Source organism: Mustela nivalis, assembly GCF_964662115.1.
Source record: "Mustela nivalis genome assembly, chromosome: 1".
In the NCBI taxonomy this organism is placed as follows: Eukaryota; Metazoa; Chordata; class Mammalia; order Carnivora; family Mustelidae; genus Mustela; species Mustela nivalis.
Genome location: NC_139020.1, coordinates 81,040,998 through 81,058,654, shown reverse-complemented (window position 1 = coordinate 81,058,654; position 17,657 = coordinate 81,040,998). Strand labels below are relative to the sequence as shown.

General features: G+C 38.7%; 1 protein-coding gene across 10 annotated transcripts in view; it reads left to right on the top strand.

Annotated features, from left to right (window-relative positions):
- VEPH1 (ventricular zone expressed PH domain containing 1) overlaps positions 1-17,657 on the top strand; it is a 247,105-nt gene that overhangs the window by 39,159 nt on the left and 190,289 nt on the right. For all 10 annotated transcript variants that reach the window (XM_082685585.1, XM_082685582.1, XM_082685578.1 and 7 more), the window contains one exon: positions 9,180-9,354. In XM_082685585.1, coding sequence (XP_082541711.1) covers positions 9,180-9,354 — 175 coding nt within the window. The remainder of the gene's footprint in view (positions 1-9,179; positions 9,355-17,657) is intronic.

The following is a 17,657-nucleotide window of genomic DNA, read 5'->3' as shown; positions in this document are numbered from 1 at the left end:
TGATCAGTGACTCCAAGGAAATGAATCTGTAGGGTTGTCAAGAGCAGGACCCGAAGCACAGGCATGGATATTTTGGGAAGGGACAGTGGACAGGGCTTCCGAGTAAGCCTCTTGGTTGAGAGGGACAAGTGAGTCACAGAAAGGGGTGACTCCAGCCTGAAGGGCCAGTGTGGGCACAGGCTGTTCATTGTGCACCCTCCGAGGAAGCAAAAGGTATTAAAATGGAAGGCAGGGAGCCCTAAAGGCAAACTTGCTTTTCAGCCAAGTTCAGTCATTTGTGCAGGCCACCCCTGGGGATGTGGTTCCAGAAAGTTAGCCCTAGGATCCAAAGTCAAGGCTGTGGTTGCAGCTTTGCTGTGTAGCTTTGATCAAATTTTAAGGGAAAATTTTTGGCCTGTGGTAAATATCGAAAACATGATTTTGTACTACATGTAATTTCGGATCTTGCGGGAACCATGTAGAAATCCAGATGACTCGGGGCGCCTGGGTGGCTCAGTGGTTTGGGCTGCTGCCTTCGGCTCGGGTCATGATCTCACGGTCCTGGGATCGAGCCCCGCGTCAGGCTCCCTGCTCCGCAGGAAGCCTGCTTCCCTCTCTCTCTCTCTCTGCCTGCCTCTCTGCCTACTTGTGACCTCTGTCCTTCAAATAAATAAATAAAATCTTTAAAAAAAAAAAAAAAGAAATCCAGATGACTCATATTCTGCTCTGTTTTTTTCAATAAAATAAAACAGTAGATCAACTTTAAAGCCAACCACTTAGCATTTTGAGCTTACACAAAAACCAAAAAATAACAAAACAAAAAAGGAAGAGTGATTCCTTCTCTAGCCATTTACCTCTGTCAGATAAGCAATGCCAGAATCACACAATCAAGCACAGACCTACCCGTTCTTCCCACATCCTTGACCATTTTAACTTCATTTTTTTTTTCTCCTGGCCATTTCACTATCATTTCAGGCTAAATATGTTCCCACACACAGAACCTTCCTTTTTTCCCCACATTCCTTTTTTAACCCACTTCAGGTGACTCCTTCCTTTTCCACTTTTAATTAGTAATTATATATTTTGTTCTCTTTTTTCTTGGCCCCTATGTTCATGAACTTGGCACGTTTACCTTAAAGTAGTTTTTAAAATTCCAGTATTTGCCTTCTATACATTCTTCTGTACAGAATCAGTACCTGTGTGATATGTACCTGTGAGTTCTGCTTTCTTTTGCCTACCCCATGTCCATAAGCAAGTCTCAAAACCTGTCCTTGATAAAACAGAGGATGAACCAGATGATCTCTTAGCTTCCTTTCTGGTCTAAAATTCTAACTCCTGCAGGAGATGCGAGAGGTAGAATAGCAAAGAGATTTGGAGCTTAAGGGCCTTTAAGTCAAATGTTCTTGGTCTTCTATAAATGAGAGCTTGGCAAGTTACTTTATCATTCAGTTCTGTCTTCTGTAAAATGGGCATAGCTCCACATGCTGCTGGTGAGAACCATCCTTTATTAGAAAAGCAATCTCCATTTGTGGTCTGGCCACAGATGTACATATTTCCCACCATAGCTTCCTCCAACCAGGTTGCTCTGTGGAGTTGACCAATGCCTATTTCTTTGTTTCTAGAAAAATCCTGAAAGGGAAGATACTCCCTGTAAGGCCCATTGCATTCTAGGAGCCATTCAAACCTGGGGAGGGTTGAAGAAAATAAAAAAATACTGCAAGGAGGCTGTAATTATTGACAGAGCTGAGGTCCTAGAATGAAATTCTAGCTTGAACTGACAGGCCAACCATGATGAGGTTGAGAGTCAGTGCCTGGTTTTACTAGCTAAGGTGGTTAGAGCATCTTTACCAACCAAACTGCTTACAGAGCTGTTGCCAAGTAAGCTCAGCATCTCCTCTCTTTCTCCATTTCTGCTTGTGTTGGTGATGACTGTATGAAGAAAGGGATAGATAGCTAAAGGGGGTTGTCTGGAGGCAGGAGAGAAGAATCACAATAGTCTTCATGTTCACAGTTGGATCTCTTATTTTTCCTTTTTTTTGTAGATGGACCAACTATCCCTTCACCTTGATTCCACATTTTAATTTTCTAATTTCCTCTTCAGTTAATGATGGATAAGATTCACAGTCTGTTGCTGGCTGGTATTGCATGTGAAGTGCCTTGGACATTTTTTAGAGCATTTCCTTTGTAGCTCCTGGGGGCAGAATTGGTGACCTTGACCAAGAAGTTTATTCAGTAGGCAATTGCAACTCTACCATTTACTTGCAGTATGATCTTGGGCAGTTCTACCTTTCGGTGCCTTGCTTTCCTCATCTGTAAAATGCTGCAGCTGCCTCATGAGTTTTTGTGAGGATTACATTGTCATTAGATAATAGACATAAAATATTTGGGACGCAGGAAATGCAGCATGAGTAACGATTCTTGTTGGCATACTCTAAAATAGCACTCAGTGCTTCCTAACAAGCTATTCATTTAGGCATTTATTTTAGCCATTGTTCATTGCTTGTCTCCCCCTCCCCAAAAGAGAAGCTCTGTTTTACTGATGATCTTAGCACCTAGAATAGCAAATAACACATAGTAAGTGCTCAAAATAATATTCATTGAATGAAGGAATGAATGATTGAATAGATCAGGAGATGTGGCTGCCCTCTGGATTCTGTTTCTCTCTAGAATGAGTCCTAGTACTTTCTCTCAGTTAATGCCACACAAGCCCATGGCAAAAAAAAAAAAAAAAAAAAAAAAAAATGGGAGGAGACTGGGACACAACCTCCCAGGTTACTGAGACCCACTCTTTTATTACCTGTCTGAAAATCCAGTGGGAAAATTTAGGTGTATGTGCCATTTAGATTTTATATATGCCTATGCTGCTAAGAACCAAGCAATTTATATAAAAATCCAAAATTTGCTTGTTTGATTATCTGATCAGTGATGCAGGGTGAAAATCCATAAAACAGTGATTTTAATAAATGACACTTAATATTTCTTGAGATTACTCTTTTATGGCTTTTAGTTGAATTCAAAGTCCAAGAGCCAGAGCTTTTTAGTTGCTATCATCTCAGACAGATATCTCTTTTACTTCGCTTTATTTTTTCAATTCTGAAACTCCGGGAAATGTTCCCAAAGCGCATGTTTTCAAAAGGAAAACCTCCACCAAAAGCTCAAATTGGTGCTAATCTAGTTAAGATATATAATTCTTGGCATCCGTAGAACAAAGACCTTTTGTTCTGCTTTTATAGCTAAAAATAACCGTCCCCATGAGCAAGTCTTTATATCTACCTTGTACCTCACTGAGTGTGTTCCCCGAGTACTGGGCACTGAGTTGTAGGTAAGATGATACACATACCAATAAGCTCACATCTGCACCGAGACGCAAGGGCCATCGTAAGCTTCTGTAGTAACAGCTGCTATTAATGTGGTTTGTTTGTACAAGTGATCATTGGGTTTTCTCTGTGTGTGTACCATTAGCATTTCTGTGATCTAAATAATCTTAAAGATAACAAATTCATGGGCCTGAGATGACTGGAGAGTGAAACTCAGCCATTAGAAGGAGGTTGGATGGTACCTGCTAGGTCCATGGGACCTGTGTCTTTCTAGCCTCTTCTTGACCACCCAGGCCCTTGCTCATACCCCGTTTCTGTTATCAGTGCCCATGGCTTCTTGATACACTAGAAATGGTCTAGATGCTAGTTAGAGATTGAAAGCTTTTGGTAGTAATTCCTTGGTGTTCAAACAAGCGATGTGCTCTTTGCTTAATGTTTTACTCCTCCTGTCATTTGAAAGATTTCCAGATGACATATGTGAGAGGAAAATAGAAAAATTGAGTGTATTGAAGTTTTGTTTTGCTTTTTAATTATGACATTATACTTTTATTTTATTTGACTTTTATTATTTATCTAGTTTTATTAATTTCAGAGGTTGAATTTAGTGGTTCATCAGTTGCATATAACATCCAATGCTCATTACATTACATGTCCTCCTTAATGCCCATCATCCAATTATTCCATCCCCACCCATTTCCTCCAGCAACCCTCAGTTTGTTTCCTAGAGTTCACCATCTCTTATGGTTTGCCTCCTTATTTTGATCTTTTTTTTCCCTTCCCTTCCCCTATGTTCATCTCTTTTGTGTATTAAATTCCACATACGAGTGAAATCATATGATAATTGTCTCTCTCTGACTGACTTATTTCACTTAGCGTTATACCCTCCAGTTCCATTCATGTCATTGTAAATGGTAAGATTTCATCCTTTTTGATGGCTGAGTAATATACGTGTGTGTGTGTGTGTGTGTACATACACACAACTTCTTCTTTATCCATTCATCTGTCAATGGACATCTGGGCTCTTTCCATACTTTGGCAGTTGTGGACATTGCTGCCATAAATATCAGGGTGCATGTGCCCCTTCAAATCATAAATAAATACCTGGTAGTATTTGGATAAATACTTTGGATATTTATATTTGGATAAATACCTGGTAGTGCAATTGCTGGGTCAGAGGGTAGCTCTATTTTTAACTTTTTGAAGAACATCCATACTGTTTTCCAGAGTGGCTGCACCAGTTTGCATTCCCATCAACACTGTAAGAAGGTTCCCCTTTCTCTATAACCTCTCCAACACTTGTTGTTTTCCTCAGAAAACATTTGTTGTTTTCCTCAGTTTCCTATTTTAGTCATTCTCATGGGTGCAAAGTGGTATCTCATTGTGGTTTTGATGTCTTCTTTGGAGAAATGTTTGTTTATGTCTTCTGCCCGTATCTTGACTGGATTTTTTTGGGTGTAGAGTTTGTTAAGTTCTTTATAGATTTTGTATACTAGCCCTTTATCTGACAAAACATATGCAAATATGTTCTTCCATTCAGTAGGTTGCCTTTTAGTTTTGTTAACTGTTTCCTTTGCTGTACAAAAGCTTTTTATCTCCATGAAGGCCCAATAGTTCATTTTTGCCTTTATTTCCCTTGCCTTTCGAGGTGTGTCTAGCAAGAAGTTGCTGTGGCTGATGTCAAAGAGGTGGCTGCATGTGCTCTCCTCTAGGATTTTGATGGATTCCTTTCTCACGTCGAGGGCTTTCATCCATTTTGAGTTTATCTTTGTGTGTGGTATAAGAAAATGGTCCATTTTCTTCTGCATTTTTAAAAATATACTGTCATTATTAAAGAACAATGGCATTACAGTTTTTAAAAAATTTTACACATTTCACTTAGAATCACACTTCAAAGACTTTCACGGTTGCCTACTATTTTTCTCTAGAACATCTAGAGTTGTAAGAAGAATATGATGGAATTTGTTAAGACAGCCTGTTCTTTCATGGTTGCTGGCAAACATTAGCTCACCCCCAACGTTTAAAAATATCAGTTGCTGCAAGTACTGATTTTCATTGGTCTTTCACAGTCTGTGTTCACAATTAGTTGGAACATGAGTTGTACTCCCCAATGCTGCCATCTGTGGTTTCTAAGCAAGTTATAGGTAAATGTGCTTGGAGATGTATTCCTCTAATGGGAGATGTATTCCTCTAATGGGAGACAGCTGCAAGCTGTCCTTGACTAAAGGCTCAGAGTAGATACAAAGTAACCTTGGGCACAAAGTTCTTTGTTGGAAAGCTCTGAGAGGAATTGTGTGATTGTGTTCCACTCTCAAAACCAGGGCTTTGATTAGCCATGGCAGGGATAAAGATGTGTCATCTCAAAGTTAAACTAGCAAAAATCTATGCATGATGGAAAGATTGGCTGTCTGTAGGGGCAACCTAAAAATTGTATAGGTGAGACTGAAGGGTTTGGGGAATACCCAAATGCTATAATTGAGGTAATTTAAGTACTACCTCAAGGGAGCAGGGCTAGAATAAAATTATAAAGAGAAATAGAACAAATCAATTGGCCTTGCTAAACAACACCACTTCCTAAACATACTGTGAAGAATATGTCAACAAAAAGGAGGATGCTCAGTGGGGGGTCATTATTATGGCATAGTTAGCACAATTACCCAGTACTGTTTTGTGTGTGTTTGGAGGCAGTGGGTAGAGACTGAATCTCATGGATAGGAAAGTTCCAGTCAGTCACTAGAGATGGGGATTTGGTTATGGGGTAGGATTGTTATTTGAGTCGGGTTTCACCGTGGCAGGATGACATAACCCTCAGGATCTCTCTCTGCTCTTATCTGATTTTGTGCCCATCGGTGAGCATTCTGGTTAGTAATCTGGTTCCTGATATCCTGATAATGTGAAAGAGTCTGACCTAGGAAAGACCCTCACTGTAGACGAGTAAACTGGCATGCCTGATTATGCACCAGGCTTTTGGAAATCCCTTGGTGTGAGTTAGCATCAGTGGATCCAAACAATTCTGTCTGGCCTGACTAAGCACACACTCAGACTTCTAAAGCTGAAAGGCAGGGAGCAGCCAGCCTCCCAGGGAGGCCTCACAGCTCATCACATCAGTAATGGCCCAGTCCAATCAGGTCCAATTAAATTCACCAGGAGAGGAAATACTCAAGATAAAGTCAAAGCCTGGTATCAGAGAAGTCTGGCTGTAAGCCACGGTCCCAATAGTTAGACGCCATGAGGAACTCTAAGAAGGATAGGACCAAAACCTAGTGAGTGGAACAACTACAGAAGCACAGGGTTTGTTACAAATGGATAGGGTCAGAACTTGCAAGATAGTTGACTTAACCGTGAGATACCAGGTTAGGTTTTTGAATACTGACTTTCTCTGCTCAGGAGTCAGATTGACCCTTGAATCTGGAAAATGGGTGGAACTACAGAAATGGATTAAGGCTTTGTTGGTCTGTTTTTGTTTCTAGGGACCAGGAGAGGGAAAAAGCTCAAGCACAAAAGAGTTAACTGACTCACTTAGGAAAATTGGGGACAAATATTGGCCTCAACACAGCCTAATGCATAGGGCACAAATGATGCCACCAGGACCTATTGTCTCTCAACATGTCTCTCAGAAGCATATTGCCTTGTATCTCATACAGAGTCTCTCCTACTGAGGTCACAATCTGGCAGTAGCTACTCTCGGTCTTCCATGCTCAACACTTTGGATTGAGTAGAAGAGAGAATCTCTTTCACAGAGCCCTTTAATGATTCCTTAACTGTAATTGGGTAACTTTCCCATTCTTGAACCTATCATCTGGACAAATGAAATGTGATTCTCTGCTTGGTCAATGTCTAAGTTGTTTGATGACCCCTGAAGCCAAAGGTGCAAATGCCCCCATTAGAAAGAAGTATCATGGCTGAATGGGTAAAGAAGATGTGGTATATATATGTACAATGGAATACTATGCAGCCAACAAAAAATGAAATCTTGCTGTTTGCACTGATGTGGATGGAACTAGAGGGTATTATGCTAAGCGAAATAAGTCAGTCAGAGAAAGACAATTATCATATGATCTCACTGATAGGAGGAATTTGAGAAACAAGACAAACGATCATAGGGGAAGGGAGGGAAAAATGAAACAAGATGAAACCAGAGAAGGAGACAAGTCATAAGAGACTCTTAATCTCAGGAAACAAACTGAGGGTTGCTGGGGTTGTGGCACAGAGGGATAGGGTGGCTGGGTTATAGATATTGGGGAGAGTATGTGCTATGGTGAGTGCTGTGAATTGTCTAAGACTGATGAATCACAGACCTGTACCCCTGAAGAAATTAATACATTATGTGTTAATTTAAAAAAAAAGTATCATGGCACCTTGGCCATAGAAGTAGGAATTGGCTAACAGGTGTGTAACAACTCACCTGCCCAGTCAGGGTAGAAAATGTCCAGAAAATGGATGACATTGGAGGTTCAGACCCATACTCAGCCGTTGCTGGCAGCAATATGAACAAAAGACATAGGAGCAAATGGGCCCCCCACCTCCCTCCGTGCCTCCCTTTCTGTCACATTCTGTTCCGGATGACAGCTATCACAATAGATTTATATTTTCTTCATTGGTTACTCAGTTTCTCAGATGTTTATTGAACGCCTACCCCAAACCTAGAATTGTGGGTGGTATTAGAGGGAGTAATTCACAGCTGGAAAGATATAAGCACTTTTCACATGAATGGTTACAGAAAAATAACTGCCTTTTATTTCTAATATAATAATATGAAGACAAACATAGTGTACAGTGTGCAGCCTTTGCCTAATAGGCTAAAGGATGGGGTTGATGGTCAGAATAGTTGATGGCAGTGAAGACAAATTCTTTAAAATATATATATTTATTTATTTAATTGTCAGAGAGAGAGAGAGAGAGAGAGCACAAGCAGAAGTAGTGGCAGGCAGAGGGAGAAGCAGGCTCCCCACTAAACAAGGAGCCTGACACAGGACTCAATTCCGGGACCCTGAGATCATGACCTGAGCTGAAGGCAGACACTCAACCCACTGAGCCACCCAGGCATCCCTAACCATTCATTTTTAAGGAAATAATTTATATTTTTAACTATTCCCTAATTAGGTGATTAAATGTTGATGACACTATTTTATATGTAAGGATATTGATGGCCAATCATAAAGTAAAACAAAAAGAGAATTATTTTAGGAGTCAGCATTTCTTTAGTTTTTAGTCTTATGTTCATTCACTTTTTTCTTCTGAATCTCACTGACTGAGTTTTTAAGATACAGTCAGAAGGCACCGTTTTCAACATTCCTTAGGTTGTTAAATATAAATCTGAGGAGTTACTTTTGTCATCAATGATTCCTGATCACCTTAAGGATCAATTCCAAATTCCTTACCATGGAATGCCAGATCTTTCTAAATCATGCCCCTTTCACTTCTCCTGTCCCTGTGCTCACTTCCCTACCCCAGCCTTCTCACAGGTACCGCACTCCCACTGTGCAAAACTATTCACAGTTCCAGTGGTGCCTGCTCTCTGTCACCTCTTCTGTCTACCCCTTTCCTTGCCATCATGGAGCCATCTCCTCTTCATCCACCAGGTCCAGCTAAGACATCACTCCCTCCAGAAAGCTTTTGGACACCCTCCAGGACTGGGTTCTGTATTTCTTCTTTGTTCCCTCAGCATCCTGCACTTGCCTGTCTGTGCCCTCATCAGCCTATTCACTGCCTGTTTGCCTCCAAGTCTCCCCAGCAAGGACAAGAATCCCCAGAGGCCCCTATATAATGAAAACAGGGTGGGGCCCGTGTTTTCACAGCTGCATTCTGGAGATTAGCTCAATAAATATCTTTTGGATGATAAATAATGAACGACTTATTATTTGTTGCTTTCTTATGTTTCCTCAGAATTACAACCGGCCCCCTGTGATGGCATTAGCCATTCCCATCGCAGTGAAATTCCTCCACAGAAGCAACAAGGAACTATGCAGAAATATGTCCAACTACCTGTCCCTGGCTGCGATCACCAAGGCAGATCTCCTGGCTAATCACACAGACGTTATAGTAAAGAGCATACTCCAAGGTATGATACAATGGCTGAGCTTGGGGATGTTTTTTAGGAGTGGTTTTAAAGTATTTTCATGAACCATTTTAATGATTTGTGGAAAGGGGGGCATAGAATATTGAGAGGTATGTTCAATCCTCTGCTTTGCCACTAGTTGACTGGTGAACAGGGGTGAGGTTTCTTGGGCTGGCTGAGTCCATGTCTCTCATCTTTACTGAAGAGATGAATTATTTGAACTCATAGGAGAGTTGTAAGCTCTCTCTCTTCCAACTCTGCCTCTGTCAATTTGGAGAATGGTGTTTACCATGCTTCTGATTACCTTGTCCAGCTACCATTTGTGGAGAACCTACCTGTCTGCACTGCGTGGAATGTGTCCATTATTCTCAGTGGGAGGTGGAAAACCACTTCTGCCTTTGGTTTCCAAAAGCAAGAAATGTTAGATAAAACACAGAAGAGAACAGGTGAAGACTTCTTAAATGTGAACAAGATTTGGGAATAATTTGTAATTGTGTTAGTTAAATTTACTGTAAAAAAATCAGATCAGGACATCTCTGTTAATTGTTTCACATTTGCATGAAAGAGATCAAGTTAGTCCAATCAAAATATTCCCTTTGTCTTACTGTTTTTTTTTTTTTTCCCTCCTTTGGCTTCAGATCTATCAGAAACCATATTTTTTTTTCTTTTAATATTTTTTTATTTGGGGTCAGAGAACAGTATATGGTGTTATGTGATATGTGCCCAGTGTCCCTAGTTCCCATTAACAAGAAAGTATGAGGTCCATGAGTATCCTGGCCCAGATTTTACTGCCACATACCCCAGGTGCTCAAGTTGAATGTCAACTCTCCCAGACCAAGTATTTCTTAGAGTTTCGAAGGGTGTCCCACAAATGCTCCCTTTCTGGGTATCCAGACCAGTCCATAAACCCATGCTGTTATCGTCTCCATGCTTCCTGGCATAGCTTATGGTGGTGTCCACTTCCACCACCCGAAGCCCAGCAAACTCTGTGGCTGCTACCCCTGAAGCTTCAGGATCCACCAGTCCTCAGTACACTCATTTCATGTGGCAGCCTGAGGCAGGATGGGGGGAAGGGGGGGGTGGACACCTGTCTCCTTCCTTGGTGTTACACTTTGATACGCTCCAGAGTGGGGGTTGCTTAGCTCTCAATACCAACTTGTTCCCAAGTTTGCAGTAAAATGTATCCTTCTGTTCTAAAATGTTCTCTCTCTTTTGTGGGCTCACCTATCCAGCTAAGAGTCAGGCTAGCAACAAATCAGTCACCCAGTTCTCAAAATAACTATGGCCCACCAAGGACTAAGGTTTGTTTCATTGTATCAGACATTCCCACATAGAGTTCTTAGCACTGGCCTCTCGAGAACATCTGACCAGCCCCCTACCCTGTGGTCTACTGGATGCCCAGATATGTCTGAACCCCAGCCATGACAATGGAAATTCATCACTCTACCTGTGTTCCCCTCTAAAGATCTGTCATTGATATTACTAGTCAGTATCATTCATTTCCCATTTTCTTTGGCTACAGGATTGAATTGCTAATTTAATTTTTAATCATGATAATAAATTTTCTAAAAGTCCAGAAAAGCAGTTACACTTTTTTCAACATCTTGGCTATGTATTTGGAACAGATTTTGTATGATATTACAAACACATATATACACCACAATTTTAAAACCTTGATAGTTAGACTTGTAACTAACAGATTTATTGAAAAAAAAAACACAACAACAACAACAACAACAACACAGAAATGAATTGTTTCTTTGCAGCTGCCAACAACTTACTCATGTATTTGTTTCTTTTTTCTTTTTTTGAAATGCACTTTCAATGACCAAGAAATCTTTTGAAACACAAAATGCACTTTCTGAATTCACTGCAAGCATTTGAAATAAACAGATGATTTGGTTTATTTGATCTGGCACTATAAAAATTACCATAAAAGAAATGATAATTTGACTAAAAGAAGTTGTGACTACATATTTTAGGGCTTAGATTTTTAAGACTAATGTGTCTGTAAAACTCTGTAATGGTTCACATGAGGCCATCAAACTTAGACCGGCAAAGTAGAGGGGATCTTACTCTCTCTCAGTAAATTTTCTGCTCTGCACATATGTCATATATTCCCTGCAATTAGCTTTAGAAGCCATCATTAGGATTTCTTTTTTTCTTTACCTATAGTTTTTTCCTCTCTAGGTCTTCCTCCTTAACTTATATTACTTTAATCTGCAGTCTCCCATTTTTCTATTTCTATAGAAAATGCTGAACTGTTGCAGTTTCTTGATTTGATCCTTTTTTTTTTAAATAAGACTAGAATTTAAAAATTATAGAATCTTATGTTGGGACATTAAACATAGTTTAACTGAAGTACACAAGCATTACTTAAATCTACACCAAATGGTCATCTTCTCAATGATAACAATGATTATAATAACAATTATAACTACAATGGCAAAAATTTATCTCATGCTTTTGTTATGTCAAATACTGTATTAAGCACTTTATATGGATTATAGGATTATATCATTTAATCCCCAGAAGAACTGTACAACAAAAGTCCTATTATTGCCCTGTGTTACTAGTTAATAGTATTTTAAGTAATAGAAACCCCAGATCAAAATAACTTGATGATGATGACAATGATGGTGATAAATGAAGATGAGAAAGAAAAGAAAAAAGGGGGGGAGAGGGTAAGAAGAAAAGGAATGAAAGAGAGGAGGGGAAGGAAGAAGAACTTCTTATCAAAATACAAGACCAATAAGTGCATAAGTGTATCAGACTTTCCACATGGCTTGGTTCAGGGCTCAATGGCAGCCCCAAGAGTCATTACTCAGCTCTGCTTTCTTTGGATTGGATTTTCATGCTCTATGCTATGACCCTCTGCAGCTTCCAACTCACATCATCATGAGTACCAATTAAGCAAAAGAAACTCCATATTCAGTCTCGTATCTGTTTGACCTGACATGTGTCACATGCTCATTTCTGAACCAATCCATCATTATTGTCAGGGAATACAGTATTTCAGGTGACCAGGCTTGGGTAATGAACCACCGTCAAAGCAGGAGATGGGGGTCAACTGCAGTACCACATGAATGGGGTACTGGACCAAATCCAGGGCTGTTGCCAGCAATGGCTAAAATGAATGCTGGATACCAACAAACAGCTTTATGTATTTACTTTTCTCCTTTTATACTTTCTTTGTTAGAGAGTCAACCCACTGCTTTGGCATAACAAGACATTACTGGATAATGATTCTTCCAACTCAAGGTATCTGCAGTTCTTCCCAGGTTCTTGGCATCTGGAAATTTTATGAATAGAACCACTCTCCCTTCATTTTAAAACACTAATGAAAAAGTAGATCAGATGGAGCCAGGCAAGACTTGTGGTATGCCAGTGATGACTGCTTCTTATGCTTAGTTGGTATTACTCCACTGGTTTTATTTTTCGTTTGTTTTATACCGGTCTATCTCTGATTCAAAATGAAATGCCTCCTTTATGCTTGTAAGTCAATCATGGGAGGCTGTCAAATAAGCTTATGTATCTCTCCTTGAAGGCAAATATTTCAATAATTCCAAGACGATTTTTACTACTTTTCATTATTAGTAATTATATATAAGTAATAATATTGACTTTTATATTAAATGTAAATAGAAATTGATTTTATTTAAATTGCTTAGGCTCCATTTGTCTGTTTTATATTCTGCAATTCTCCCAGTGAGAAAGTAACTGTGAAAAGTCCTTCCATTTGGAGAAAAGATCAAAGGCACAAGCAATACTGCCTTGGTGCATACTTAAGAACTAAGGGGTTAGAAAACCTGAATATGCCTATAACAAATAAGACAATTATATCAGCATTTTTAAATCATCCCCAATTTTATAGATCAATTAGAACAAACATGTAAATAATAATTACAGGCTTGGCTAAACTTTTTCAGATAATTAAAAAACATTCTCCAACTAATTCTGTGAGGCTAGTATACATGTGATATCAAAACTAGAATAAGACAGGGTACCTGGGTGGCTCAGTGGGTTAAGCCGCTGCCTTCGGCTCAGGTCATGATCTCAGGGTCCTGGAGTCGAGTCCCACATTGGGCTCTCTGCTCAGTGGGGAGCCTGCTTCCCTCTCTCTCTCTCTACCTGTCTCTCTGCCTACTTGTGATCTCTCTCCGTCAAATAAATAAATAAAATCTTAAAAAAAACTAGAATAAGACTATATAAGAAAGGAAAATCAGGCCCATCTTAATTATGAACATAGTTGCATAAATCACAAATCAAAATGACTCCAGCCATGCTTAAGGAAAATAATAGTTTACATTTCTGAGTGCTTTCTGTGTATCATTTTCTGGTCTTTTTTTTTTAATTTTTAATTTTTAATTTTTTATAAACATATAATGTATTTTTATCCCCAGGGGCATTTTCTGGTCTTTTAAGTCAGGTAATTCTCCCAATATCTTATGAGGGAAGAACCTTTGTTATCCTCATTTTATAAAATTCATAATGATTCAGTTGAGTTTATCCTAAGAATGCCAGCATGTCTTAATATTCAAAATATAATTCCCCCCAGTAACAGACTAACAGGTCAAAAAGTCATCCGATCAATAAGAGCAGCCCATAAATTCAGTACCCATGCATGGAAAAGAAGTTTTTCGATGGGGTGCCTGGGTGGTGCAGTCAGCTAAGCATCTGCCTTTGGCTCAGGTCATGATCCTGGGGACCTGGGATCAAGCCCACCTGGGGCTTCCTACTCAGTGGGGAATTCTGCTTCTTCCTCTCTCTCTGTCCCTCTCCCTGCTTATGTGCACATGTTCTGTCTCTCTCTCAAATAAATAAAATTTTTAAAAAGAAAAGAGCTTTTTGAAAACTAGGAATTTTGAAGAACTTCCAGAAACTGATTAAGGGGATATTATGTATGTATATGTATGTATTATGTGTATTATGTCTATAATAGTATATATAAGAGAATTATATATATACACACACACACACCTGTATACCTATATGCATAGGTATATAGGTATTGTTTTGTAAAATTCAAAGCCTGTTCATGACAAAAAAAGAAACTTCTCCACAAACTAGCAATAGAAGAGGAACATGCTTAATCTAATAAAGTATAATCTACAAAAACCTACAACTAGAATCATACTTAATGGAAAAAATTAAATTCTTCCCCTTGAATTAAAAAATAAGACAAGGATATCACTTAGGTAATATATTTGTTTTCCACTTAAATAATATCAGAAGTAATTTAATATTTTGTGGCATCACCACCTTTTCAGAGTGGGAGTCATTTTTCAGTATTCCTGAATAATTCTCCAGACTTGTTCTTTGCCATGTGGATGCATTGTAAAACCTGCCCAGTGTCGGCATATAAAAGCGGGACCAGTGCTTAATGCAACATAATTGAGTGTGTCTTTTACCCCAAAAGCTGGCAGTTTTTTTGGAGAGGGTATCTCTAACTGTAAGGGATTATTTGAGGACTTACCGGGAAACCCTTTCCAAATTTTGATTTGGAACTCTGTGATGCAATGCATATCACTCCTATCAAAACTAAAAGGCTCTTCCCCTACGTTTCTGAATCAGTGGTCATAATAAGGAAACATGCCTCTCTGTCAGTATGCCTTTTATAAGGTCCTCTGGCACAGATCACAAGATGACCTCAAATGATTGGAAACTTAAGTAGAAAATCTTTGGAAACAAAATGTAATATTGTCTCAGCAAGAGTCCAAATTCCTTTCTGACTTACTGGCAAAAGTCTAGAAGAGACTGTCTAGTTAATTATGATAAATTCACCTCATTTCTTTCTCTATGTGAGACAAAATTCAAACCACTGACGGGTGAGCTGTCTCAGAAAATAGAGATAGAAAATTAACCTCTCATTTATTATGGTAGTAATAATACGTACCACATAGGGTGAGGTGAGGCGTAAGTGGATAAAGCAGTTATACTTTGCACAATGCTGGGCACGTAGTTCATCAATGGTTATGATGTTTCTTATCATCATCATTATCATAATCAACACCATTGTCATTGTCAAACCAAATTGAGCATCTGCCATGTACCAGGTCCATATTACAATATTAAAGGCAGAACCAAATTTATCTGTGGAGTTTTATACTCCCTGGGGACATATATAACCATTAAAGATTCATGATATGATTATTCTTAAGGAACAAAGTTTTAAGTTCAGCGTATTGCAGGTTGTTGAGAAAGAATTTATTAATTCAATTTCTACGAAACAGACTACGAAGCAATCTTATTAAGAAGATTCAAACTGAATAATAATACATGTAGGGAAATACTAAAAATGATGCTCTAAAAAGCCAACCCAAATGTGGATCAAGAAAGACACATCTTGAAACAGAAGAGGACCTCTTCTGAATTGTTAACAAAGTCTGGGATAGTTACACTCCGGAGTTTGCACCTTCTTGACTCCACCAGCAGATGTTGCTGTGAAGTAAAAGAAGGCCTGCATGGAGAGGCGCATCCCCGGGCAGACCTGCTGAGAATGACTTAGCCACAATATAAGGAAATCTTTATATTTGCTTATTTGTTATTTTTGCATGCTTACTCCTTTTTTCTTTAATGCACTGGGCGCACTTTGGAAAAACTTCTTTTTTAAAGACAAATTTTATTTCAAATATTATTTTATGGTTCAGAAAGTACACTTAGATGTATTATCAGTTTTTGTCATTTTCATAAAATCCTTCAGCAAGGGAAGGCAAGTCCTGTTATCCCTAATTTCTTGGTTAATGTGAGATCCATAAAGACTAGTTGGCAGGCCCAGCTTCTTCTGTTTGGGAGGTATTGGTGTTCTAGGAATCAAATGGTGAATTTCTGAGCCCAAGACCAGCGCACTTTCTTCCACAGTCTGGATTTATAACTGAATGCAAGCATCAGTAATTTCAGTTTTCCAGTTCATTGAATCTATGAATATAGATGTGAATGTTTATAATTACTTTGACCAAGATTTTTAACTTTTTGAGTGCTATTTATTAAGTGGCTAGAAGAGAGTTCTGGAAACATTTGGCCTTAGTAAGTTTCTCAAAGAAGAGCTTCCTAATATAAAATTTAATAAAAAAAGTAAAAATCAATGATGATTTCTTCTGTTTGAAAATATAATTGTTCAAGCGAAGTTAACTAAATAATTGTAAATACCAAACCTTAAATTCTATAATATATACTTAGGAGTAAAATCTTCTGAATATATTTTAAAGGAATTAACATTTCACTAAAAGCCAATTTACATTGTAATAGACAAGGAAAATATATTAACTCTATTTTGTTCATATATTCATATATACCTCTGCCAAAATATTGCTTTGTTGACATACAGATGTACATACTAGAGTGACAATGTGACAAACTGTCACAATTTGCCAAGAACTGAAGGGTTTTCTGGGACACAGGACTCTCAGTGCTAAAGCTGGGACAATAGCAGGCAAGCCAGAACAGCTGGTCACTTTAGCACACACATACCTAATATTTTGTATTTTATATATATAATGCATTTTTTCCTCCTAATAACTTGAGTCATCTTACACAATTACTTTATAATGCCAGGATATATAATGATGCCCCTAATAACCATTCTGGTGAATGAAACTCTTAGCCAATGTGACAAACTAAACCAGAATACTGATTTTTTTTTTTTTTTTAGAAAATTTATCTTCAGTTTTACACATTTCTTACTTCTTCCTTTTGCTGACACTCTGTATTTGAAACTCAATAAATCATATTAGAGAAAAAAAAAAAAAAAAGCCAGAGAGCCAACTTCCTGAGAATTTGGGAAATAGACTTTCTGAGTATAGTCTATGAATGTTTTGAGGAAATAAAGTGTGTGTGGTCTTTTCGATTTTTTAAAAAAAATTGCCCTCTTGGATCAGATTAGGTGGTCAAACAGTAGTGGATTTAAAACAACAAAAGTATGGTTTTCTTCATATTAGAGAAGTGCAGGAACAGGCAGCCCAGGACTAGCAACATCTTCACAACACGGGAGAGCCAAGCTTCTTCTGTATTGCTGCACCGAATTTCGTGATCTCAGATGGTTGCTGAAACTCCTGCCATCACAACCATATTCCAGTCAAGTGGAAGGGAAAGGGAATCATGTTCAGTATTTCAACATCAGCCAGCAATTAGTCATCTGGCCACACACAGCTGCAACTGATGCTAGAAAATCTAGACTTCGCTCTGAGTGGGCATAACAACCACTGAAACCAGAATTTTCTTCCTTTGGAAAAGAGAGAAAATAGGTATGAGGAAACAATCAGAAGTCCCTTGAAACACTTATCTGTATTTACTGCTGTAGTAGATGA